General features: G+C 39.1%; 1 protein-coding gene across 1 annotated transcript in view; it reads left to right on the top strand.

Annotated features, from left to right (window-relative positions):
- Positions 1-25,708, top strand: part of LOC105490276 (transmembrane phosphoinositide 3-phosphatase and tensin homolog 2) — a 93,267-nt gene that overhangs the window by 14,115 nt on the left and 53,444 nt on the right. The window contains 7 exon segments of the mRNA XM_071081565.1: positions 2,331-2,384; positions 3,631-3,684; positions 4,215-4,268; positions 4,780-4,833; positions 14,885-14,944; positions 20,791-20,841; positions 22,238-22,399. Of these exon segments, the coding sequence (XP_070937666.1) occupies positions 2,331-2,384; positions 3,631-3,684; positions 4,215-4,268; positions 4,780-4,833; positions 14,885-14,944; positions 20,791-20,841; positions 22,238-22,399 (489 nt within the window).

Raw genomic sequence — 25,708 nt, 5'->3', positions numbered from 1 at the left:
ACTGTAGACGTTTTCACACACACTGGCACGTAAACAAATATATCCATCCATCCATCCATGCGTCCATGCATACACACTTCTCTCAACACACATCCACTAACAACCCATGCACACAATGGAAACACACAACAAGGAGACAGATGGACGGACACTTGTGGAGTTTATTCTGAGAAGCCTGCATGGCCACAGAGAGTGGTTTTTCACAGGGTTTCGAATTCTTCTCGTCATAGCCTTTGTAGGTAACATTGCATCCTTTTCTAATGGAGTCATATAGAAAGGAGCAGGTCACAGGAGAGCTGCTGCTTCCTGTTCGTGTATTTGTCACCCTTAGTTCCTAGTAAGCAGCTTCTTAAAGGACTCAGATTTCCTGAGTGTGAGAGCCTGTGAGATTGACAGAAGGGAGGAGAAAATCCTATTTGTAACATGGAGGAGATGGCAGGTGACAAGGAGCAGTGAAGCCCTTGGCAGAAAAGAATGGAGCGAACGGAACATGGACTTGTCCCTCACACTCCAGAGCTCTGTCAGCACATGAGTTTGGTGCTAAAACACAAACAGAAGCACAGCACCTCATTGGATGCAGCCCTTCCTGAGGCCCACAGCTACTCGCCTGTGTCTCCTGGACAGGAAAGACTAGCATGATGGGTGAAAGGAAAGAGGTGATGGAGAGATCCAGGAAGTGGGCCATAGATGGGATTAGAGGGAGGAATGCCTACACAGTGGAGTTGAATTCAAAAGAAATTCACCCACAAAAGTCTGTCGTGCATTGGCCAGCTCCAGTGGTAGAGAGTTTTGGTGAACTCTTGAGTCAGTGAGTCTTAGATAGGTGTAAAGTATGTGCTGCAATCGTATAAAGTATGATGTGTAGGGTAAATGTCATGGCAGATTCCAAAGAACCAAATACACACATGACTTCTGTAAGGGTAAGCAGTTTACAGGTTGAAAAGTAGTAGGTAGGTCGGGCGCGGTGGCTCGGGCCTGTAGTTCCAGCACTTTGGGAGGCCAGGGCCGGTGGATAATGAGATCAGGAGTTCAAGATCAGCCTGGCCAAGGTGGTGAAACCCCATCTCTATTAAAAATACAAAATTAGCCGGCTTGGTGGTGGCACCAGTAGTCCCTGCTCCTCGGGAGGCTGAGGCAGGAGAATTGCTTGAGCCTGAGAGGCAGAGGTTGCAGTGTGCCTTGATCGTGACACTGCACTCCGGCTTGGGTGACAGAGCGAGACTCTGTCTCAAAAAACAAACAACAGCAGCAGCAACAAAACAAAAAAAAAACAAAAGCAATTTTAACTATTTTGAACTGAAAACGTTAAGTTTAGGAAGTTACATGTTTTCTTAGTATGTACATTTTAAGTTCTTTGGCACTGCCCAGTGTGTGAATTGAGAGTATCTTCTAGTAGGCTGGCTGGTGCAACATGTGATATAAAGGAATACAGTTATACATGTATCTCTGCATATACAAACACATACATACATGCGTTCATACACACAAGAGAGATTGAGTTGGGCTGTTGACTGTCACAAGCATCCATGGGAACAAGGAGTTCCCTGGAAACTATTTCTAGAGTCCTCTCAGAATGAGCTTTGTATGGAATATTCTTTTGTTTTTTGGATGGAGGTAGGAAAACGGGGAGGAACTCACAGAGGGAGGCTCTTTATGTTAGTATTTGTCACGTTTCCTTTCTGTGAGAATGAGACTGTACTAGTAGTGTGGACCAAGGGAGAAGCGAATCCTGCTTGGAGCGAGAAGGAGATAGGAGCGGACAAAGATCACAGAAATCCCACAAAAGAAAAGAACAGAGCTAATAACCCTGGAATTATTTCACACCCTCCAGAGCTCTGCCATTATGTGAGGCTGACTGCCTTGGTCCATACCCACCCTTACATGGGATGGAGCCCTTGCTTGAAGTCTGCGGCTAGTGGGCCATAACTCTTGGTCAGGAAAGACAACTAGGATGGGTGGAAAGTGAGGAGGTGATTGGAGGTGATAGAGAATGAGAAACACAGATGAGATTATAAGAAGGGGGACTTACAAACTGAATTTGAACTGGAGTTAAATGTTCTCCAGAAATGCTGTTAAAACATTGAGGTGTAGATACCGTTACTTAATCTGGATGCATTGCTATGTTCACAGGCTAAGATACTCAGTGTTGGCATGTAAAACCTCATTTCTAATAAACGGCAAATGCCATCCCGGGTCAATTTAGTGATGTACTTACATGTGAATAATTACAGTGTAACTGGGGAATAGCTCATAGACTAACTGTAGCTATTTGTTGCAAAACATTAGGATTATGCCTTGTGTCTGACTCTGACCATATTTGTCCTCTACAGTCCCGATCCGAACGCCCTGGTGGGAGTCATCATTGAAAGAAGCCCCAGTGACAGGTGAGTTATAAAAGATGTACACATGGCCAGGTGCAGTGGTTCGCACCTGTAATCTGAGCACTTTGGGAGGCCGAGGCAGGCAGATACAGTGAGGTGAGGAGTTCAAGACCAGGCTGGCAAACATAGTGAAACCCCGTCTCTGCTAAAATTACAACAACTAGCCAGCTGTGGTGGCAGGTGCCTCTAATCCCAGCTACTCGGGAGTCTGAGGCAGGAGAATTGCTTGAACATGGGGAGGTGGAGGTTGCAGTGAGCCGAGACCATGCCACTGTGTTCCACTCTGGGCAGCAGGAGAAAAACTTTGTCGCAAAAAAAAAAGAAAAGAAAGAAAGAAAGAAAAAAATGATGTACACACACACAGGCACAAAACAGTGACAGAGTGAGAGACTGAGATTGGTGTGATTCACTCTCAGAAGTGTTCACAGTAATAGTGTCTTTGACACAGTTTCTTGATCATCTCACTGTATCACATTTAGATAACTTCCACATTTTTACAGTTGTTTAGAGAAAAAGAAACAGACTATGGAGAGAGGCTTCTGTCTGTTACTGTCTTTTCACCATTCGTTAGTAGCAGTGTAATGCCTTGGACACTCTGATTTTCTGTGTATGAGACATAGCAGAGTGGGCCGAGGGAAGAGAGAATCCTGTTTGGAGCGAGGAGGAGGTAGGAGTGCTCGGGGAATGGCAAAGCCCTCAGCAGGAAGCAACAGAGCTAAGAGCCTTGGAGGTGTTCTCCACCCTCCAGAACTCTGTCACCACGGAGGCTGGAGCTCCAAACCTCAAATCACTGTCCTACTGGATTGTGCTTCTGTGTCAGTCCTCTAGTTACCTGACCCTTTTTGTGGGGCTGGAGAAACCACCATGCTGGGTGAAGGTAAGGAGGTATTGGAGGGCCTTTGAAGCAGAACGTTGAATGGAATAAGAGGGCTGACTACCTGCAAACAGGAGTTGAGTTTGAAATAGCTCCCACCACAAAGTCTGTCACACATTGGGACTCAGGTCATAATAAAGAGGTGTACTTAAACTGAGAAGCATTACTATTTTCCCCAGCTTATGATTTTGGTTGTTGTCATATAAATCCTCATTTGTAATAAAGAAAAAAGACATTCCATATTCCAACAGTGCTATACAAATGAATAGTCAGAAATTAATTGGTTTCTGTCTAGAGTAATGATAGGTAATTTTTCCAAAATACAAATTTAGAATTATGTCTCCTATCTGACTGTATTCTTTTATCATCTGCTAGTAAACAGACAAATGAATTTAAAGGAGCAACCAAGGAGACACTTACGATTGAAACGTGAGTAATAAATAGTTAAATAGAGACTCCCATCAGCATAAGTGTGCACAGAACTAAACACACACACAGGCACATGAGCCAATCCATCCATCCATCCACCCACCCACCCACACTTCTCTTCAACATGCGTACACAAATTAATCCATGCACATGATGGAAACCTAGAACAAAGAGAAAGGAAACAGACGGACATTTGTGGAATTTACTCTCAGGAGCCTGCATGGCCATATAGATTTTTTTTTTTTTTTTTTAGCAGAGTTTCCAATTCTTCTCATTGTAGCATTTGTTAGTAACTTTGCATCCTTCTTTGGTGGAGTTGTATAAAGAAGAGCAGGTCACAGGAGAGTTGCTTCCTCCTGTTAGTGTATTTGTCACCCTTAGTTCCTAGTAAGCAGTTTTTTTTATGGGACTCAGATTTCCTGACAGAAATTAATTGGTTTCTGTCTAGAGTAATAAAAGCTAATTTTTCCCAAAAAAGTGAATTTAGAATCATGTCTCCTAGCTGACTGTATTCTTCAATCATCCTCTAGCCCACACAGCAGTGAATGTAAAGGAGCAGGCCTGTTGTCACCTGTCAGTAAAAGGTGAGTTGTCAATCCATAAAGACACACGTATGCATAAGTGTGCTTAGAGCTATACACACACACAAGCACAGACACAAACAGATCCATCTGTCTCCATCCATACACACTTCTGTGAACACATTTACACAAACAAACCCACGCACCCAATGGAAACAGAAAACACGGAGACAGACGGACATTTGTGGAATTTACTCTCAAGAGCCTGCATGGCCATATAGTTTTTTTTTTTTTTTTAGGAGAGTTTCCAATTCTTCTCATTGTAGCATTTGTTAGTAACTTTGCATCCTTCTTTGGTGGAGTTGTATAAAGAGGAGCAGGTCATAGGAGAGTTGCTTCCTCCTGTTAGTGTATTTGTCACCCTTAGTTCCTAGTAAGCAGTTTTTTTATGGGAGTCAGATTTCCTGACAGAAATTAATTGGTTTCTATCTAGAGTAATAAAAGCTAATTTTTCCAAAAAAGTGAATTTAGAATCATGTCTCCTAGCTGACTGTATTCTTCAATCATCCTCTAGCCCACACAGCAGTGAATGTAAAGGAGCAGGCCTGTTGTCACCTGTCAGTAAAAGGTGAGTTGTCAATCCATAAAGACACACGTATGCATAAGTGTGCTTAGAGCTATACACACACACAAGCACAGACAAACAGATCCATCTGTCTCCATCCATACACACTTCTGTGAACACATTTACACAAACAAACCCACGCACCCAATGGAAACAGAAAACACAGAGACAGACGGACATTTGTGGAATTTACTCTCAAGAGCCTGCATGGCCACACAGTGTTTTTGACAGGGTTTCCAGTTCTTCTCATTGTAGCATTTGTAGGTAACTTTGCATCCTTTTTTGATGGAGTTGTATAAGGAAGTCAGTTCATAGGAGAACTGCTTCTTCCTGTTAGTGTATTTGTCACCCTCAATTTCTGGTAGGCAATTTTTTAAGGGATTCAGGTTTCCTGAGTTTGAGACCCTACCATAGTGTGCCAAGAAAGGAGAGAATCCTATTTGCAACGTGGAGGAGATAGCGGCCAATAAGAAGTAGTGAAACCCTAGGAAAAAAAGAATGGAGCTAATGGAATGTGGACTTGTCCCACACCCTCGAGAGCTCTGTCCACATGTGAGGTTGGTGCCCAGACCCAACCCAAACCCACCGCCTCGCTGGATGCCGCTTTCCTTAGGTGCGCGGGTACTTCACTGTGTCTCATGGGCAGGAAAGACTGGCATGATCAATGAAAGGAAGGAGGTGATGGAGAGTTTTCCCAGTCATGTGAAAACCTCTCCTAGAAGTAAATCATATAGGTGCAAGTAATATGGAGAACCTGATTCAAGTTAATTGTAGTGTAATGCTCAAGAAAATTTGCAAAATGAATGCAATTTTACAGAAGGAATAAAAGGATTGTGTTTAATCAGTGGCTGATTAAGGAAACATCTGGGTGAGAATTCTGTAGTTGCTCATTAAGTAATAGTATGTGAGTTTTGTATGTAGTATTGATTTTTAAGCCAATAAATATTTTTTTTTTTTTTTTTTTTTTTTTTTTTTGAGACAGAGTCTTGCTCTGTCTCCCAGGCTGGGGTGCAGTGGCCGGATCTCAGCTCACTGCAAGTTCCGCCTCCCGGGTTTAGACCATTCTCCTGCCTCAGCCTCCCGAGTAGCTGGGACTACAGGCACCCGCCACCTCGCCCGGCTAGTTAATAAATCTTTAAAAGATTTATTAGATGTCCTTATTTTATAGGACCTTGGAGGCACGGGCAAATTAAAATGCATTTCTATTATTATTATTATTATTTTTTGAGACAAAGTCTCACTGCTGCCCAAGCTGGAGCACAGTGTCACGGTCTCAGTTCACTGCAGCCTCCACTTCACTGCTGCCCAGGCTGGAGCACAGTGTCACGGTCTCAGTTCACTGCAGCCTCCACTTCACTGCTGCCCAGGCTGGAGCACAGTGTCACGATCTCAGTTCACTGCAGCCTCCACTTCACTGCTGCCCAAGCTGGAGCACAGTGTCACGATCTCAGTTCATTGCAACCTCCACTTCCCAGGTTCAAGCGATCCTCCTGCCTCAGCTCCTGAGTAGCTGGGACTGCAGTCACGTGCCACCATGCCCGACTAATTTTTTGTATTTTTCGTAGTGGCAGGGTTTCACTATACTGGCCCGGCTGGTCTTGAACTCCTGACCTTGTGATCCACCCGCCTCAGCCTCCCAAAGTGCTGGGATTACAGTCATGAGCCACTGTGCCTGGCTAAAATGTATTTCTAATATGTACATAGGTTTAATTTATATATAGTTTAATTAATCTCTGATTAATTGACCATGATAAATGAGTCTTTGTTAATTGTTGGACTTCACTTACTGGGCTTATGTGGTAGGATTTGCATACCCTCACTTATATATGTACGTATTTCATATTTATGGAAAATCTACTTTTGGTACAAATAATGTATTTGCTAATAGTGTCAAAAAAGAGAAATTCACTCTGTGCCTATGTACCTTTTTGCTCCATCAGCACTGCCTTCAGTGAAATGACAACAGTAACACATGAAGGGACTTTCAACACAGTTTGAGGTTTAAGTAAATAAAAAGCTAGATGTAAACATACATATGTAAATACACACGTAGACACACACAAAAGCATACATGTAGAAAAGAGAGATTCAGATTTGGGAGGTTCATTGGAGCATCCATGACAATACAAAATGTTTTAGACACTGTTTTCTAAAGTCTCATTACTGTAGTATCTGCAGTTACCTTTCTTTCTTCGATCTAGTTGGATAAAAGAGGAATAGGTCTTAAGAGGAAGGCTTCTTATTCCTATTCCATTGGTCACCCTTATTTAGCAGCACCCTGAAACCTTAGGAAAATATGAGAATGTGTGTATTGTATGACACTCTACCAGAGTGAGCCAAAAGAGGCAGCCGTCCTGTTTGGAGCAAGGAGGAGGTAACAGTGGGCAGGGAGCTGAGGAGCTCTCAACAGAAAAGAACAAAGCTAATAGACCCCGGTCTCTCCGTCTGTTACCACATGAGGCTACTGCCCCAAAGGTAAACCCACCATCAGATTGTATGGAGGCCCTGCCTTGGGTCTGTAGTTACTTAGCCCTATCTGAGGGGCAGGAAAGACATCCATGATTGGTGAAGAGTTACTGGTGGTATTTGAACGTGAGAAGGCAGAAAATTACAAGAGCAAGCAAGGTGGGTATTTACAAACTGAAGTTGAATTTATGTAAATTTTGCCAGAAACAGTAACTTGGGGATTATGTTTAGGAGTAAAGAAATGTGTATAAACTTGATTCATTAAGTTTTTTTCACAGGCCAAAAAATTTCATTACAAACATCTAAAACTTCATTTCCAGAGAAAAATTAAATACCAGGTTTCAAATAAATAACTGATTAATGTCAATTTTTCAGGGTAACTAGATTATAGATTGTAGAATAATTATTGCTAATTTGTATCAGAAAATTAAGTCTAGGATAACATGTGGAGTCTTGCTATGTGCATTTTTAATCCTTTAGCTACTAACTCCATTGAATTAAAAAGAGTAATGTGTGGTAGAGTCATCAATGATGGGTGGAATTTCAAAATGTGGAGAGAAAGAAGAGAGGGATGTATTGAGATTGGTAAAATTCACTCACAAATGAAGTAATACAGAACTGCACTTAAACTGTGATTCATTAGATTGTTTGTTAAGGCCCAAGAGCACCTTTACATATTGTAAGGTTTTCTTCTAGGAAAAAATGATATATTAATAGTAGACTCCAAATCACTCACGTATACATTTTCAGAGTTCAACCAGTTTATAAATGTAGAGCAATAGTATATAACTTCAACCAGAAAAGTATGTCTCTGAAGTCACTTGACCTGACCTGTACATTTTTAATCCTTAGCACTGGCCCGGATAAAATGACATCAGTAGTCTTTCACTACTTTGAGATATCTTTGATATAACTCACCTTTCAGTGGTGGTGTCATTGAAAACTACTGAGGTTATTAATTTGGGTCACTTCTAAAGGATCTATCTACACACACACAACACACACATGTATATATGTGTGTGTGTGTATATATACACAGATATATCTTTTAGCTATATATGTAGTATATATAGGTATATAAATATGTATTTGTGTGTATGTAGATACACATGTCTCTATATATGTCTATATATTTGCATATTTAAATTGTGTATACATATCTATATATATAGACATATCCTTTAGCACTGACCCAAATTAATAACATCAGTAGTCATATATATATCCTTTTATATATATAAGCATGTGTGTGTATATATGAAACCATATATGTATATATCTTTAGCCTATATATGTATATGTATACATATATAGTTTATATTTACGTGTGTGTGTGTATGCAGATATATCTTGTTTTATTGTGCTTTACTTTATTGCCCCTCAGATATTACTTTTTTATAAACTGAAGGTTTGTAGCAACCCTGCATTGAGCAAGTCTCCTGGTTTTATTTTTCCAACAGCATGTTCTCACTGTGTGTCTCTGTCACATTTTAATAATTCTTGCAATATTCCAAACTTTTTATTATCATATCTGTTATGGTGAACTGTGATCAGTGATCTTTGATGTTACTATTGTAATTGTTTTGGGGCAACATGAACCATGCCCACATTAAGATGACCAGCCTAATTAATGACATGTTGGTTCTGACTGCTCCACTGACTAGCCATTCCCCCATCTCTCTCCTTCTCCGTGGGCCTCCCTATTCCCTGAGACACAACAATATTGAAAGTAGGCCATTTAATAAGCCTACGATGGTCTCTAAGTGTCCTAGTGAAAGGAAGAGTCACATGTCTCTCACTTTAAACCAAAAGCTAGAAATGATTGTGAGGAAGGCTAGACTAGCACCAGTTCAGCCAAGTTGTGAATGTAAAACAAAAAACAAAATGAAAAAACCAAAAAACTTCTTCAAGAAAATTAAGATTGCTACTCCAGTGAACATACAAATGATGAGAAAGCGAAACAGTCTGATAGCTAATGTGGAGAATGTTTTAGTGGTCTGGATAAAAGATCAAACCAGCCACAGCATTCCCTTAAGCCAAAGCCTAATCCAGGACAAGGCCCTCACTCTCTTTGATTCAGTGAAGGCTGGGAGAGGTAAGGAAGCTGTGGAAGAAAAGCTTGAAGCTAAAAGGTTGGTTCATGAGGTTTAAGGAAGTAAACCATCTCCTTAACATAAAAGTACAAGGTAAACAGCAAGTGCCAGTGCAGAAGCAGCAGCAAGTTATCCAGAAGATCTAGCTGAGATAATTGATGAAGGTGGCCACACTAACCAACAGATTTTCAATGTAGACAAGATAGCCTTTTATTGGAAGAAGATGCCATCTAGGACTTTTGTATTTAGAAAGTAGAAGTGAACGCATGGTTTCAAAGCTTCAAAGCACAGGCCAGTTCTCTTGTTAGTGGCTAATGAAGCTGGTGGCTTTAAGTTGAAGCCAACAATCATTGACTATTCTGAAAATCCTAGAGCCCTTACGAATTATGGTAAATCAAGCAAGATGGGTGACTAGAGATGCCTGGTGCTTGTCTCCCCTACAAGAAAGAACCGAGGCAACAAATACACATCTAAGATTTGATTAGAGTATCAAAGGGATAGTCCTAGAGTGCAGCAAAGGAGTGGAGACACACCTGTCATGACTGAAAGTCCCCACAGCATGGAAACACTCAGCCTCTGCAGCCCCTTCTCCCCCATCTGGATTGAATTGGCCCAGAGAGAGGAGGGACGTCTCATTGCAGGGTGAAGGTAAGCAGAAGATCCCCACCAGCCCCACTGCCATCACAAACACAAAGTCTTGACAACAGGAGAATCTCACAGTCTTTGCCAATTTGCAGTACTGCCAAGAATTCACACAGCTGCATGTCCTGGACTAGGAGTACAAGGTGAAGACTTCCCACCCGCAGAGACCTAAGCTGCAGCAACACAGCACCATCTTGAGACCAGAGTCATCTCTTGAGTGTGCCCTCCTCTGGGGGCCAGTAGCCACTGTGCCTCTCCAGCACTGGAGCTTTACCTTCAGTACACCAAGCCCACATGGGTGGGTTAAAGCCACAGTCCCAGCTGTGTGGAGGTTGGTCCCAGGATTGGCTGTAACTCAAGTACTGCAGAGCAGGGAAATCAAGCCCCACCACCACACTTCCAGACAGAGGATTAATCTGCAGTCCCATCCAAGGTAAACTCACTCTTAAGCCAGCCAAACCACTACCTGCCCTCTCCCAAGTGGGAGAGGCCCCTAAGCCTCTGAGCAGCTGATACACCCCCAGGTCAACAGAGTGACTACGAGCCCATGCTCAGGACCTGAGAAACAGCCCTGCAGGCCCCATCCACCACAGACATGCTCCTGGCCTGCCCAGGAGCCCTCTGCCTTTACTAAGGGCCTGAAAAACAGTCCCACAGGCTGCCCCCAGCAGGCACACCACTGAGTGGGCCTTGCACCTGTGTCTCAGACGTGAGAGACAAGCAACTGTGTATGCCCAAGTCTCAGGGCCAAGAAACAACCCTGGGAGCTTACTCTGGCCAGCATACCCTCAGGCCAGCTAAGCAGCCACATACCTATGTCCCAGGTTGAGGAACATCGTGGGTCATAGCAGCATTCCCCTGGGCTTCCCCTGGCAGGCACCACCCAGGCCACCTGAGCAGCAGTGTGCCCACATCCTGAGCTAGAATAGCCCTATGGACTACCCCCAGCAGATACACATCCAGGACAGTTGAGAAGTCATTTGACTGTATCCCAGGCCAGAGAAACACCCGCTCTTGGGCAGTCCTGGCAAAGATACCTTCAGTCCAGCTTAGCAGCCATGCAGCTATATATTTGGCCTATGAGTTTCCCCAAGCAGACTGGCCCCAGGCCAGATGAGCAGCTGTGTACCCACATACCAGATATGAGAAACAGCCCTTCAGGCCACTCCGGGAGTGCATGCTTCCAGGCCAGGCAAACAGCTGTGTGCCTGCATCCTGGGCCTGAGAAACTGTCCTGCAAGGCACATCTGGCTGGCGTGTCTTGGTTGAGCAACTGCATCCCCATGCTCCTGGCTAGAGTGACAGCACCATGGCCAGCCACATAAAGCCATACTCCAAGTTTTCTGATCCACTGTATGCCTGCACACACCCCTACCCTGAGAAACAGCCCAGTGAGCCCACCCTTGGCAAAGCTGCACCACATCACCGCAAATTTCCTTAGCCTAGGCCACTGAGTAACTTGCAAATGTTACTAGTGTGGGTCACAGCTGAATTAACTACATGGAGACTACACTTACTGCATCCATGTAGAACCAGGGCCAATATACCCCAATGAACTGACATCCAAGACCCATTCATACAAATAAATTCACACAAGTAAAGCTACTCCATAAAATTGGAAAAGGTGACTTTTACACCAGATGCATAGAAATCAACATAGAAACACACCAACCATGAAATGCAAGCAAACATGTCACCTACAAAGGGAAATAATCATTATCCAGTAATAGACCCCAATCATAAATATATGAAATGACAGAAAAAAGAATAATCTTAAGGAGACTCAGTGAGATATAAGGTAATACACATAGACCAGTCAATGAAAACAGGATTTGAAAGAGAAATTCAGTAAAGATACATATATCATAAAAAGAACCAATAGAAGCCCTAAGAGCTAAACAGTTCAAGGGATGAAATGAAAAAATACCATCAATGGCTTTATAGACAAGATCAAGCAGAATAAATGATTTCTGAACTTGAAGACAAGTCCTTTGAAATAACACAGGCAGGCAAAAAAGAATAAAAAAGAATGAAAAAGCCTACAGGATTTATGGGACACCATTACTTTGATCAAATATTCATATTATGGGCATTCCAGAAGGAAAAGTGAAGAGAAGATATGAGGAAAACATATTTAATAAAATAAGAGCATAAAAATTCCTAACTCTTGAAAGAGAGCTAGACATCTAGTTTCAGGAAGATCAAAGAACCCCAAATACATTCAACCCAGACATTATAATCAAATTGTGAAAAATCAAAGACAAAGATTTTTTAAAATAGCAGAGAGAAGTAAGACACTTATAATGGAATCCCCATTAGACTAACAGCTGATTTCTCAGCAGAAACCTTAGGCTAGAAGAGAATGGGATGATATATTTGAAGTTCTGAAAGAAAAAAAATCTTTCAGCCAAGAATACTATACCCAGCACAGCTATCCTTTACAAATGAAGAAGACATAAAATCTGTCATAGATAAACAAAAACAAAGATAATTCATCACTACTAGACCAACCTTACAAGAAATGCCCAAGGGAGTCTTACATCTGGAAGTAAAAAGATGATAACCACTATCATAAAAACATGCAAAATTTTAAGTCACTGTTAGAGTCAATACATAAAGGAGAAAGAAAGGAATGAAACCTTATCACTACAGAAAACTACCCAACTTCAAAAGTAAACAGGAAGAAAGGAACAAAACATATACAAAACAACCAGAAAACAATAAAATGTTGGAAGTAACTCCTCACCTACCAATAATAACTTTGAATGTCAATAGATTAAATACACCACGAAGGATATAGACTTGCTGAGTGGATTAAAAAATAAGACCCAACTATATTTTATCTAAAATAAACTCACCTTACCTGTAAAGAAACACATAGACTGAAAATGAAGGGAAGGAAAAAGATATTCCATGCAAATGGAAGCCAAAAGTGAGCAGAAATAGCTATACTTGTATCAGACAAAACAGACTTCAAGTTAAAAACCATAAAAAGTGACAAACAAAATTATTATGTAATAATAAAGGGTTCCATTCAGCAAGAAATATAACAATTATAATATGTGTATAATTGTAAATATGTATGCACTCAAACACCAGAGCACCTAGACATATAAAGTGAATATCTAGATCTAAAGAGGGAGATAGACCCAGTTACAGTAAGAGTTGGGCACTTCAGTATCTCACGCTCAGCATTGGACAAATCATCTTGACAGAAAATCAACAAAGAAACATAGACTTAAACTCCACCATAGACCAAATGGACATAACAAGCATTTACAGAACATCCACCTAACAGCTGCAGAATACACATTCTTTTCATCAGCACATGAAACATTATCCAAGATAGACCATATGTTAGGCTACAAAACAAGTCTCAACAAATTTTTAAAAATTGAAATTATTTCAGGTATCTTATCTTACCACAATGGAATAAAACTAGACATTCATAACAAGAGGAACATTCAAAACTATACAGTCATATGGAAATTAAACAACATGCCCTTGAGTTACAATGAGTGAAGAAAGAAATTAAGAATGAAATTTAAAAATTCCTTGAAACAAATGTAACTAGAAACACAACATACCAAAACATAGGGGACACAGCAAAAGCAGTTATTAAGACGTATGTTTTTAGCAATAAATGCCTGGATCAAAAATAACTAGAAAACTTTCAAATAAGGTACTGAACAATTCTACCTCAAGAAACTAGAATAGTAAGAACAAACCAAACCCCAAATTATTAAAGGGAAATAAATAATGAAGAACAAACAGAAATAAACAAATTTGAGGCAAAAATTACAAAAGGTTAACAAAAAGCAGGTTTAAAAATATCAACAAACTGTTAGCTAGACTAAGAAAAAGAGAAGACACAAGTAAATTCAGAAACAAAAAAAGAGACATCATAACAGATATGACAGAAATAAAAAGAATTATTAGAGACTTATGAACAACTCTACAATAAATTTGAAAACCTAGAGGAAGTGGACAAAACCCTTGACGCATACAACCTACCGAGACTAAACCAAGAAGAAATAGAAAACCTGAACAGACCATAAGCAAGTAATGAGATTGAATCAGTAATAAAAAGGCTTTCAAGAAAGTCCAGGACCTGATGGCTTCACCACTTAATTCTCACTTGTGAAAGGAAGAGTCATTTGCTACAGCAAACTTCATTGTTGTCCTATCTTAAGAAATTGCCTCAACCACCCCGACCATTGGCAGCCACCACTCTGATCAATCAGCAGCCATCAACATGGAGGCAACACCCTCCACCAGCAAAAAGACTATGACTTGCTACAGGCTCAGGTTATCATTAGCATTTTTTAACCAATAACGTAGTTTTGAATTAAGGTATGTACATAAGTTTTTGAACATAATGCCATTGCAAACTTAACAGGCTATAGTGTAGGGTAAACATAACTTTCACATGCACAGGGAAACCAAAACATTTGTGTGAGTTGCTTAATGCAGTTTTTGCTTTATTGCAGTGGTCTGGAATGAAACCCACAATGTCTTTGAGATATGTCTATACACATTATTTATATGTTATACATCTGTAGACATGTTCTTTTATATATCTTTATATACATATATATAGAAAGAGAGATAGAAAAGAAGACAAAAATATGGAAAATTCAGTGTTGGGAGTATCCATGAGGAAAGAGTTTCTGGTTAATGATTGTAATTTTCTTTCTTAAGTATTAGATCTTCCAGTGAGCTAAGTCATGTTTACTATATCCTTTAGATTCATGGGATTCTTGTTATTCAAATATATTTTCCATCACTATTTTGTGTAGCAAATATCTAATGATATATTTTTGCTTTTTTTTTTTTTTTTTTGGTGGCTAAAGTATGTTAGAACGACTTTCCAAGTTTGAAGTTGAAGATGCTGAAAATGTTGCTTCATATGAGTAAGTCAGTTTGAAGTTTGAAAGGAGGGAGCCATTGGTGGATCTCTTGTCTTTAAACAGGGCTTACGCTGAGGCAAGAAGGAAAAAGGGAAACTATGGAAAGATATCAAAATGTATGGGTGGGAAGGTACACCATATTTACTCCAGTTGAATTCTTAGACAAGTATTATTTTGAAAAAAAAATTCCATCCATTCAGAAATAAATGTTCTTCTAGCTTGAAAATGTAGAAAGTATTCTTAGAAGAAATTAATTCCATTAAAAGTTTAAAAAAAAAAAAAACAGGGATGCAGAATGCTACTTAACTCATCACTAGTGAACATTTCTCATTTTTACTGGGTATTGTGTGATTCCCAGTTTTGTAGATTTTGCCTATGAGCAAGTGGTATTGATAGCAAAAGCAAACATGTTTTGCTAACAACCTCTTTATGCTCATTGGGATTTTATTCTTATTTGTTTCTAATCTCACTAGAGTACTTCCTGTTGCACTGACCTGAAGGCATTTTATCATGTACTCACTGTAATGAAACAATACATTCTTAAACTGTCTTGTGTCTGAACTGCAGACATATTCAGGAGATTTTTCTTCTGCTTCTTTCTTGCCCAGTTATATAACCATTTGCCAGCTTGGGTCAATGCTGGAGAGGAAGTACTGCCATAGAGGAAGTTAACTCGCCATAGTTGTAAGCTGTTGGTGTCTAAACAAAGATTGGAAACAAACAGGGCAAATACAAATAGTTCTTCAAATTACCCTGAATTTGCCACTGAATTAAACTGTGTGTCTGCAAATTAGCTATACATTTTCTTTAATGGAGCTGTCCAGGGCTGAAGCAAAATTAGACAGATTAAGCAAGGCAAGCATTTCCTTCTTTCTCCACTCCAAACAAAATAAAGCAGATTTTCATTTCATTTTATTTTTAAATTACAAAGTCTCATTACATAGATATAGGAGGAATTTGCAGTAGTCCCTGTGAGAAATGCTGGTGTTTCATACCAGGCGGATGATCTTGGATTTATAGTAAAAGCTGGAATCAGTGCTGGGCTTTGACATCATATATTCATTCACCTGATACTCAGCAAGTCACTAAACCTCTTTAACTTTCAGATTATTCAAATGTAAACTGGTTATGATGCTATCTATGTACTGGATATTGTATTGTAAAAAATTAGTAATAAAACTAAAATAACATGCAAAAATACTTTGAAAACTCTGTAGCTCTGTGAATAGGTTTTATTCTAAAAACTGAAAATAACGTAAGAGTTCATTAAAGGAAAATCAGAAAATACAATCAACAAATCTACCCACCTATAGTCATTCTTAAACTTGGATGCATGCACTTCTAAGTTCTTTAAGCATATACTTTTTTTGTGTATAGGTATGAGACCATACTTGTTATTATTCTTTTGTAAATAACCTTATTACTTTATGACATCATGACTATATTTTTTTGTTAATACATATTCATGTGCACTTACAACATTATTTGTAACAGTTGTGTAATATTTCATGGTGTAGATGTGCTATAATTCATTTAATAGTCAGATATTGCTGAACAATTAAGTTGTTTTTACAAGTTTTTAAGTGTTACAAAAAATGAATATATTTGAGGCTAAATCTCTGTATATTGTTGGTTATTTGCTTGTTATAAATTCTCAGAAGTGGAAAGTCTGTGTCAAAGGGAATGATTGTGACACTATTGATATTGATATGTGCTTTAACATCAAGATGCAAAGTGTACATTTCTCCCCTCCCACACTTAGCACTAGCCATCATTGATTTATTTGATATTAGTAAATATATTTGTTTTAATGCACATTCTTGACACACCTTCATTTACCCTTTCTAAGTTAATATTTCATCATTTGCAAACGACCTTTGCCCTGTTAAAATTGGAGTGTTTTTCTGTCTTTGGACTGAAAAGTTAAATCTATTGATCTTTTTTCTATTTTATGTAATATAAGTACTTTCTCCCAGGTTGTCTTGCTTTTCACTATATAAAAGTATTTAATCTTCATGTAATCAAATGTATCTGTACTTTTCTTTGTGATTTTGCCTTTAATGTTATTCTCAGAAAGTCCTTCTTACCCCAAAATTTTAAATATATTCACCAAAATTTCTGTTTTGAATTTATTTTCTTCATTTAAATAAAATATCTGCTCTGAATTTACTTTGTCTTAAGGTATAAAGTGTAGAAATTTACTTTTCTTCTAAGTGACTCATAGTTTTCTCAGCATGAAAATGTCATCCCCCTGTATTGTCCTTACCCTGTTTTAATGATCTAGAGTGAGCAGGAAAACGAGAGTCACTACAGTGTTTTTAGTGCTTTGCATCACGGCCATCTCCCTACCCCCAGAGTCTGTACCAGAGAAAAATGTGTCCAGTGGGAGAGATAGCACCTGCCTCCAATACAAATCCCACTTCATTAAACATGGTCTTGTTAGTGTCATGTAGCTCCCACCTTCTATTGATAAAAAATAAGTCATGTTCATAGTTAGTATTTGTGCTTTTAATTCAACTTTGATATTGATATTGGAACTTTTAGTGTGTTAAGGTTTAGTATCTCATATCTGTTTCTGTCTCTCTCTCTTTTTTTTCCCTGAGCCGGAGTCTTGCTCTGTCACCCGGCTGGAGTGCAGTGGCGCCATCTCAGCTCACTGCAACTTTGGCCTCCCAGGTTCAAGAGATTCTCCTGCCTCAGCCTCTTGAGTAGCTGAGACTACAGGCACGCACCACCACGCCCAGCTAATTTTTTGTATTTTTAGTAGAGACGGAGTTTCACCATGTTGGCCAGGATGGTCTCAATCTCTTGACCTCGCGATCTGCCTGCCTTGGCCACCCAGAGTGCTGGGATTACAGATGTGAGCCACCGCGCCTGGCCTCTGTCTCTTTATTTTTAAATTGTCATTTAAATTTAGTTTTTGTCTCTCGCGTATAGCACGTAATGCCTTTAATTTCAAAGTTATCTGAGAGTATTTCTCAATATGCAATATGAGAGTAATATGTTTGTATTTATGATTTCTGGTATGTTTGGTTTTATTTATCATCTTTTTCTTTATTAAAAATACTTTGATATTTTCTTTTTAAATTGGTCTATATTTTGCTATTGATTTGTTTTTATCCCTTGCATTTTTTATTGATATGCAAGTCAGAAGCCCATTTCCAGTCTATCAATGTTTATATTTAAACATATAGAAAACATAATTATATCATTTTTCTCCATCATTATCAAGAATAAAACTGGACTTATACCTGTGAAAGATAAGAAACGCAACCTGCCTTTACTTCTGTCTTCTTCCACACCTTGAATCCTAGTGTAAGAATGCCTAAAAATTCAAATCAATACTATTATTCATGATTTTATATGATTTATCTTTACTTCTAGAATCATTTATTTACATTTTCACCTGCTACATTTTTATGCTACATTAACAATTATTATTTAGACTTACCTAATTCTGAGTTTATATTATTTACCATCTTTTCTCTGTAAGTCATCTTCCTTAATTCCATATTCTTCATGTTGATTCATTGCTCAGCTGACTCAAGCACTCTGAGTAATTGTTTTTAGGAAAGGTACATGGAGGCTGTGCTTTGAGTTGCTGCATGTTGGAGTGTCTGTCTGTTGCTCCCGAGTGTGAACAGTACTTTTCCTGGATATGGATTTATTGAGTCAGTTATTTCCCTGCAAACTGCACATAACTGCTTGAAGCTGCATTTACATAATACACTTTTTTTAACCGAAAAAGTCTCAATTGTATATTTACTTGGTATAGTTTCAGTGGACACTGAAACAGATTAAGGGGCTAAAGCCACCCAAGCCACTCCTTCATGCCTTCGTAATCTGTCAGGCTTGGTTCTGTATGGTGACATTGTCAAGTGAGTTCAGATTTATGACATTTCCTTGATACCCAGAGATCCAGTAGACTGTGTGGGATCAGAGGTTCTTGTAGTAAGAGAATGGCAACTTGAGGAGAGAGTTCACCTCTTTTGGCCAGTTGATCCTCTATCTACATCAGCCTTAACTCTCCAAGCCTGGGCGGAGGTGGTGGAGAGGGGAAGATTAGAAGGATTGGGGATTTCCTTTATCTCAGGTTAACCTAACATCATTCAGCAAAGGCCAATTTTTTTTTTTTAACTTTTATTTTTAGGTTTGGAGGTACATGAGAGGTTTGTTACATAGGTAAACATATGTCAGGGAGGTTTTTTTTTTACATATTATTTCATCATCCAGGTATTAAGCTCAGTACCCAAATAATTATCTTCTCTGCTCCTCTCTCTCCTGCTGCCCTCCCCACTTAAGTAGACCCCAGTGTCTATTTCTTTCTTTGTGTTCATAAGTCCTTATGATTTAGCTACCACTGATAGGTGAGAACATTCAGTATCTGGTTTTCTGTTTCTGCACTAGTTTGCTAAGGATGATAGCCTCCAGCTCCATCCATGTTCCCACAAAAGACATGATCTCGTTCTTTTTTTATGGCTGCATAGTATTCCGTGGTATATATGTGCCATATTTTCTTTATCCAATCTGTCATTGATGGATACCTAGGTTGATTCCATGTCTTTGCTGTTGTAAATAGTGCTGCAGCGAGCATTCATATGCATGTATCTTTATAGTAGAATGATTTATATTCCTCTGGGTATATACCCAGTAATGGGATTGCTCAGTCAAATAGTTCTGCTTTTAGCTCTTCAAGGTATTGCCATACTGCTCTTTACGATGGTTGAACTAATTTACACTCCCACCAACAATGTATAAGTGTTCCCTTTTCTCTGCAACCTTGCCAGCATCTGTTATTTTTTGACTTTTTAGTAATAGCCATTCTGACTGGTGTGAAATGGTATCTCATTGTGGTTTTGATTTGAATTTCTCTAATCTGTGATATTGAGCTTTTGTTCATATGCTTGTTGGCCACATGTATGTCTTTTGAGAAATGTCTGTTCATGTCAAGGGCCAATTTTGGCAGTGCCCAGTTCTGCTCAGTATCTGCCCTCTTTGTTCTGCAGTCTTAGGCACAGGCTGTGAGCGTTGTCTTAGGATTCATGGCTCTCGGGGTGGAATTTGAGTCCTGTGTTGGAGGCTTCAGTGTGACAGAAACTTCCTGAAGACTTCTCCTGAAGAGCCTCCAACACAGGAGGCTTCAGCAGGACAGAAGAATTGTTCCTCATCAGCTACCTTGTCTCCAGCCATAAGGTAAAATGAGGCATTATTGGAGTCTCCAAACAGGTTCTCCTTCCTTTGATTAATGGAAGGAGCCCAGTCTTTCGGGTGTTTCTCCTTTGAAGTATATCTTACTAAAATGTCTTACCTTTGAAGTTCATTTGCAACCTTAAATGCGACTCTTGCTAATGTGTATCTGTTCACTAGGTGTCTCGTTTGAAGAGATGACAAGAGCATCATTTACTCCCTATGCTCATTCCCAAAATGCCTTATTTTATTGCGGTGGAAACTGAGATCTGGCCAAAGTTTGATGACTTGCCCAGGCCGGCATTAAAATACAGTTCTCTTCTACCACCCTTTTCTGTCTTCATGCTATACTCCTTGAGTTGATGAGCACAAGTTTAAGTTTAGTATTGCCATAAAGTTGGGGTTGGGGCTTTGCATGCAACGGAAATGGTACTAAACATCCAAAGTTTACTGTCTTATTTGCATATATTCTGGATAGCAAAGGAAAATACTTATGGAACAGAAAGAATAAAATTTTAGCTATTAGTAAAAAGCATTTTGTCATACAACTTCTGAATAACTTTCTTTTAAAATTGTATTTATAAAGGCCTTTGTTTTTTGGTTAAATTTACAATATATGTTAGAAGAAATCTGATTAATTTTATTTTTACTTCTTTTTGCAGCACCAAGATTAAGAAAATTGTGCGTTCAATTGTATCATCCTTTGCATTTGGGTATGTGAGACATAGAAAACACCATGTATTAAATATATCTGAGACTTGACTGGGCATGGTGGCTCACCCCTGTAATCCCAGCACTCTGGGAGGCCGAAGTGGGCGGATCACCTGAAGTCAGGAGTTCAAGACCAGCCTGGCTAACATGGTGAAACCCCATCTCTACTAAAAATACAAAAAGAAGGCACAGGTTGCAGTGAGCTGAAATTGCACCATTGCACTGCAGCCTGGGCGACAGAGCAATACTCCATCTTTTAAAAAAAGAAAAAAAAAAATATGTATATATATATATATGAGACTTAATACTTCAATGAGAAAGACTGAAATAAAAAAACAAAAAAGCATTTCCACTGTCCATCAGTTGCTAAGTAGCCATGTGCCCCATCTAATGTAATCTAATTTATCATGGAATTTTGGTTTAAGCTGGACATTAAAACTTGCAAATAAATGGCTTTTGCCTAAGATTAATAGTAACTTATTAATATTGTTTTTCTTCCATCTGTAAAAGTAACATTAATGAAAATCAAATGTTAAAATTCTATAATTATTAGTAAAGTGTTTTATTAAGTACCTTATACATCTAGAATTACTCTTTAATTCTGGAAACAATTTACTTAGACTCTTCTCTACATAAGAGTAAGATTTCATACTATGATACAGATTTATGCAATGTAATTGTTTCCTTTTGAATTAATACTATTTTAATTTGAGCTGCAAGTTTTTAAAAAACTACTTCGAAGACTCATTCATCTTCATAGATAAGGCAAATAGTCTAATCAGTTTATGGAGAATGTATTTAGAATATGTAACAGCAAGTGGCAGGAGGTACTTTAGAGTTCAAGACTCATGTGCCCATCACTATGCTAGAAGCACCCATAAATATGGAATCATGTACTTGTTGAGAATGTCACTGATGAAAAATCTTGGTCTTTTATGAGCATATGTTACTCATGCTTTCATTTGGTTTTTATTAATAAATTCTTTAGAATTATCCAGATTGAGGGTTTATTTTTTATGAGAAATTGGTATAAATTTCTTATGACATTCTCAAATTTTAAGAAGAATTTACAAACAGACACAGGTGATTTTAATTCAGTTTTACTTTTCTATTGAGGTGATGGTCTGATGTGTCTACTATAAAAGGGCATGATAATATCTTGTGAAGTCGTTTGGTGAAAATTTTGTTTATTAAGAACTGCTTCTATTGGGTCAAAACAGTGACTTTCTGAGATTCTAAGGCATTACAGTTTTTCCTGCCACTGGGCAACTTAATACTAAATAATAACATTTTGGTACCTGATCAGTGGCCTAAATATAGTATAGCTATAGGGACAAAAGCCCCTTTATCTTTGCATTTATTTATTTATTTATTTATTTATTTATTTATTTATTTTAGAATATTTGGAGTCTTCCTGGTCTTACTGGATGTCACTCTCCTCCTTGCCGACCTAATTTTCAATGATAGCAAACTTTATATTCCTTTGGTGTATCGTTCTATTTCTCTAGCTATTGCCTTATTTTTTCTCATGGATGTTCTTCTTCGAGTATTTGTTGAAGGGTAAGTTTGATTATTTTTATAATGCATTAAGCTATTTTGTACTTTTATAAGAAGCACTGTGGGAGGCTGAGGTGGGAGGACCCCAAGGTCAGGAGTTAGAGACAATCCTGGCCAACATGGTGAATCCTTGTCTCTACTAAAAATAGAAAAATTAGCTGGGCATGGTGGTGGGTGCCTGTAATCCCAGCTGCTTGGGAGGCTGAGGCAGGAAAATCATTTGAACCTGAGAGGCAGAAGTTGCACTGAGCCGAGATCACGCCATTGCACTCTAGCCTGGGTGACAGGGCGAGACTCCATCTCAAAGACAAAACAAAACAGAACAGAAGCATTTTAAAATAATTCACAGGAGCATTCACCACCAACTGACTTAAGAGCCTTTGGGCCTTATGAGAACATTGGCGGTAGTGTGGCAGTACCGCCATGGCCTGTGTTTGAGGTGGCCGTGGATTGATGCTCCTCTGCCTTTGGAGAGGGGTAGAAAGAGTAGGAGGGACTGCATCTTGTGGTTTGAGTGACAGCTCAGCAATAGCACAATAAAATACTAGGTAGACTTTTAAAGTTTTTGATCTAGACCCTGATTCCCAGACAGCGCCTTTGGATCCACCCACAGGCTGGGAGAACTTGCCATCCTGAAGAGAAGGACACAGGCCTGGCTGTTTTTACCATGTGATGCCTGTAGAGCCCCACGTCCTTCAGCAAACTTATGCAATAGCTAAGGAGAGGCTACAGCAGGTCTTGGGCAAGACCCAGTGCTGTGCTGGCCTTAGGTCTGACCCAGTGTAGTCACAGTAGTGGTGGCCACAGGGGTGCTTGTGTCACTCAACCCCAAGCTTTAGGTGCCTCAGAACAGAGAGGGAGAGAGACTCTGTTTGTTTGGGAGAAAGTAAGGGAAGAGAACAAGAGTCTCTTTTTGGTAATGCAGAGAATTATCCTGGATCTTGTCCTAGGCCATTAAGCAGTACCACTATGAGTCTGCAAGAACCACAGAGTTTAGGAGGCTTGGGGTGCCCCCTAAAGCAGAGACAGCTTAGATCACAATATCCAAGTTCTTTCAAATATCTGGAAAGCCTACCCAAGAAAGATGGGTATAAACAAGCCCTGACAGTGAAAACTACAATAAATACCTAACTCTTCAATGCCCGGACACCAAAGAACATCTGCTAGCATCAACACTTTCTAGGAAAACATGACCCCACCAAATGAACTAAATAAGACACCAGGGGCCAATCCTGTAGAAACAGAGATATGTGACCTTTTAGACAAATCAAAATAGCTGTGTTGAGGAAACTCAAAGAAATTCAAGATAACACAGAGAAGGAATTCATAATTCTATTTAGATAAGTTTAACAAAGAGATTGAAATAATTTAAAAGCAGCAGAAATTCTGGAGCCAAAAAATGTAATTGGCACACCAAAGAATGCATTAGAGTCTTTTAATAGCAGAATTGATCAAGCAGAAGAAAGAATTAATGAGCTTGAAGACAGGCTATTTCAAAATACATAGAGGAGACGAAAGAATAAAAAACAATGACGCATGCCTACAGGATCTAGAAAATAGCCTCAAAAGGACAAATCTAAGTGGTATTGGCCTTAAAGAGGAGATGGGAGGTGTAGAAAGTGTATTCAAAGGGATAGTAACAGAACTTGCCAAACCCACAGAAAGATACCAATATCCAAGTACAAGAAAGTTATAAAACACCAAGCAGATATAACTCAAAGAAGACTACCTCAAGGAATTTAATAATCACAGTCTCAAAGATCAAGGATAAAGAAAGGATCTTAAAAGCAGCAAGAGAAAAGAAACCAATATATACAATGGAGCTACAATATATCTGACAGCAGACTCTTTAGTAGAAACGTTTCAGGCCAGGAGAGAGAGGCATGACATATTGAAAGTGCTGAAGGAAAAAAACATTTACCTTGAAACAGTGTATCCAGTGAAAATATCCTTCAAAGTGAAGGAGAAAAAAAGACTTTTCCACACAAACAAAAGCTGAGGGATTTCGTCAACACCAGACCTGTCCTAGAAGAAATGCTAAAGGGAGTACTTCAATCAGAAAGACAAGGACATTAATGAGCAATAAGTAACAACCTGAAGGTATAAAATGCACTGGTAATAGTAGGTACACAGAAAAATGCAGAATGTTATAACACTGTAACTATGATGTATAAACTACTCTTATTCTAAGTAGACTAAACTATGAGCCAATCAAAAATATTAACTACAACTTTTCAAGACATAAATGGCGTAATAAGATAGAAATAACAAAAAGTTAAAAAATAGGGACCCAAATTTAAGTTGTAGAGTTTTTATTAGTTTTCTTTTTACTAGTTTATGAAAACAGTGTTATTATAAGATTAAAATAATGGATTATAAGATAGTATTTACAAGCCTCATGGTAACCTCAAACCAAAAGACATAACAATGGATACATGAAAAATAAAAAGCAAGTAACTAAATCACATCACCAGAGAAAATTACCTTCACTAATGGAAGACAAGAAGGAAAGAAGGAAGAGAAGACCCCAAAACAACCAGAAAAAAAAAATAACAAAATGGCAAGAGTAAGTCAGTCCTTACTTATCAATAATAATGTTAAGTGTCAGCAGACTAAAACTTTTTAATCAAAAGACAGAGTGGATGAATGGATGAAAAAACAAGACCCAGCCAGGTGTGGTGGCTCACGCCTGTAATCCCAGCACTTTGGGAGGCCAAGGCAGGTGGATCACGAGGTCAAGAGATAGAGACCATCCTGGCAAACATGGTGAAACCCTGTCTCTACTAAAAATACAAAAATTAACTGGGCATGATGGTATGCACCTGTAGTCCCAGCTACTAAGGAGGCTGAGGCAGGAGAATAGCTTGAATCCGGGAGGCAGAGGTTGCAATGAGCCGAGATGGCACCACTGCACTCCAGCCTGGTGACAGAGCAAGACTTCATCTCAAAAAAAATAAAAATAAATAAAAAAATAAAATGACCCATTGATCTGTTGCCTACAAGAAACACTTCTCCCGTAAAGACACACATAGGCTGGAAGTGGTGGCTCACTCCTGTAATCCCAGCACTTTGGGAGGCAGAGGTGGGTGGTTTACTGGAGGTCAGGAGTTCAAGACCAGCCTGGCCAGTATGATGAAACCCCATCTCTACTAAAAATACGAAAATTAGTTGGGTGTGGTGACCGGGCGCCTGTAATTTTAGCTACTCATGAGGCCAAGGCAGGAGAATCACTTGAACCTGGGAGGCAGAGGTTGCAGTGAGCTGAGATCATGCCACTGCATTCCAGCCTGGGTGACAGAGTGAGACTCAGTC

The sequence above is a fragment of the Macaca nemestrina genome, chromosome 16 (genome assembly GCF_043159975.1).
Source record: "Macaca nemestrina isolate mMacNem1 chromosome 16, mMacNem.hap1, whole genome shotgun sequence".
NCBI lineage: Eukaryota > Metazoa > Chordata > Mammalia > Primates > Cercopithecidae > Macaca > Macaca nemestrina.
Note: the sequence above shows the minus strand (reverse complement) of the source record. Positions and strands in the feature narration are given on the sequence as shown.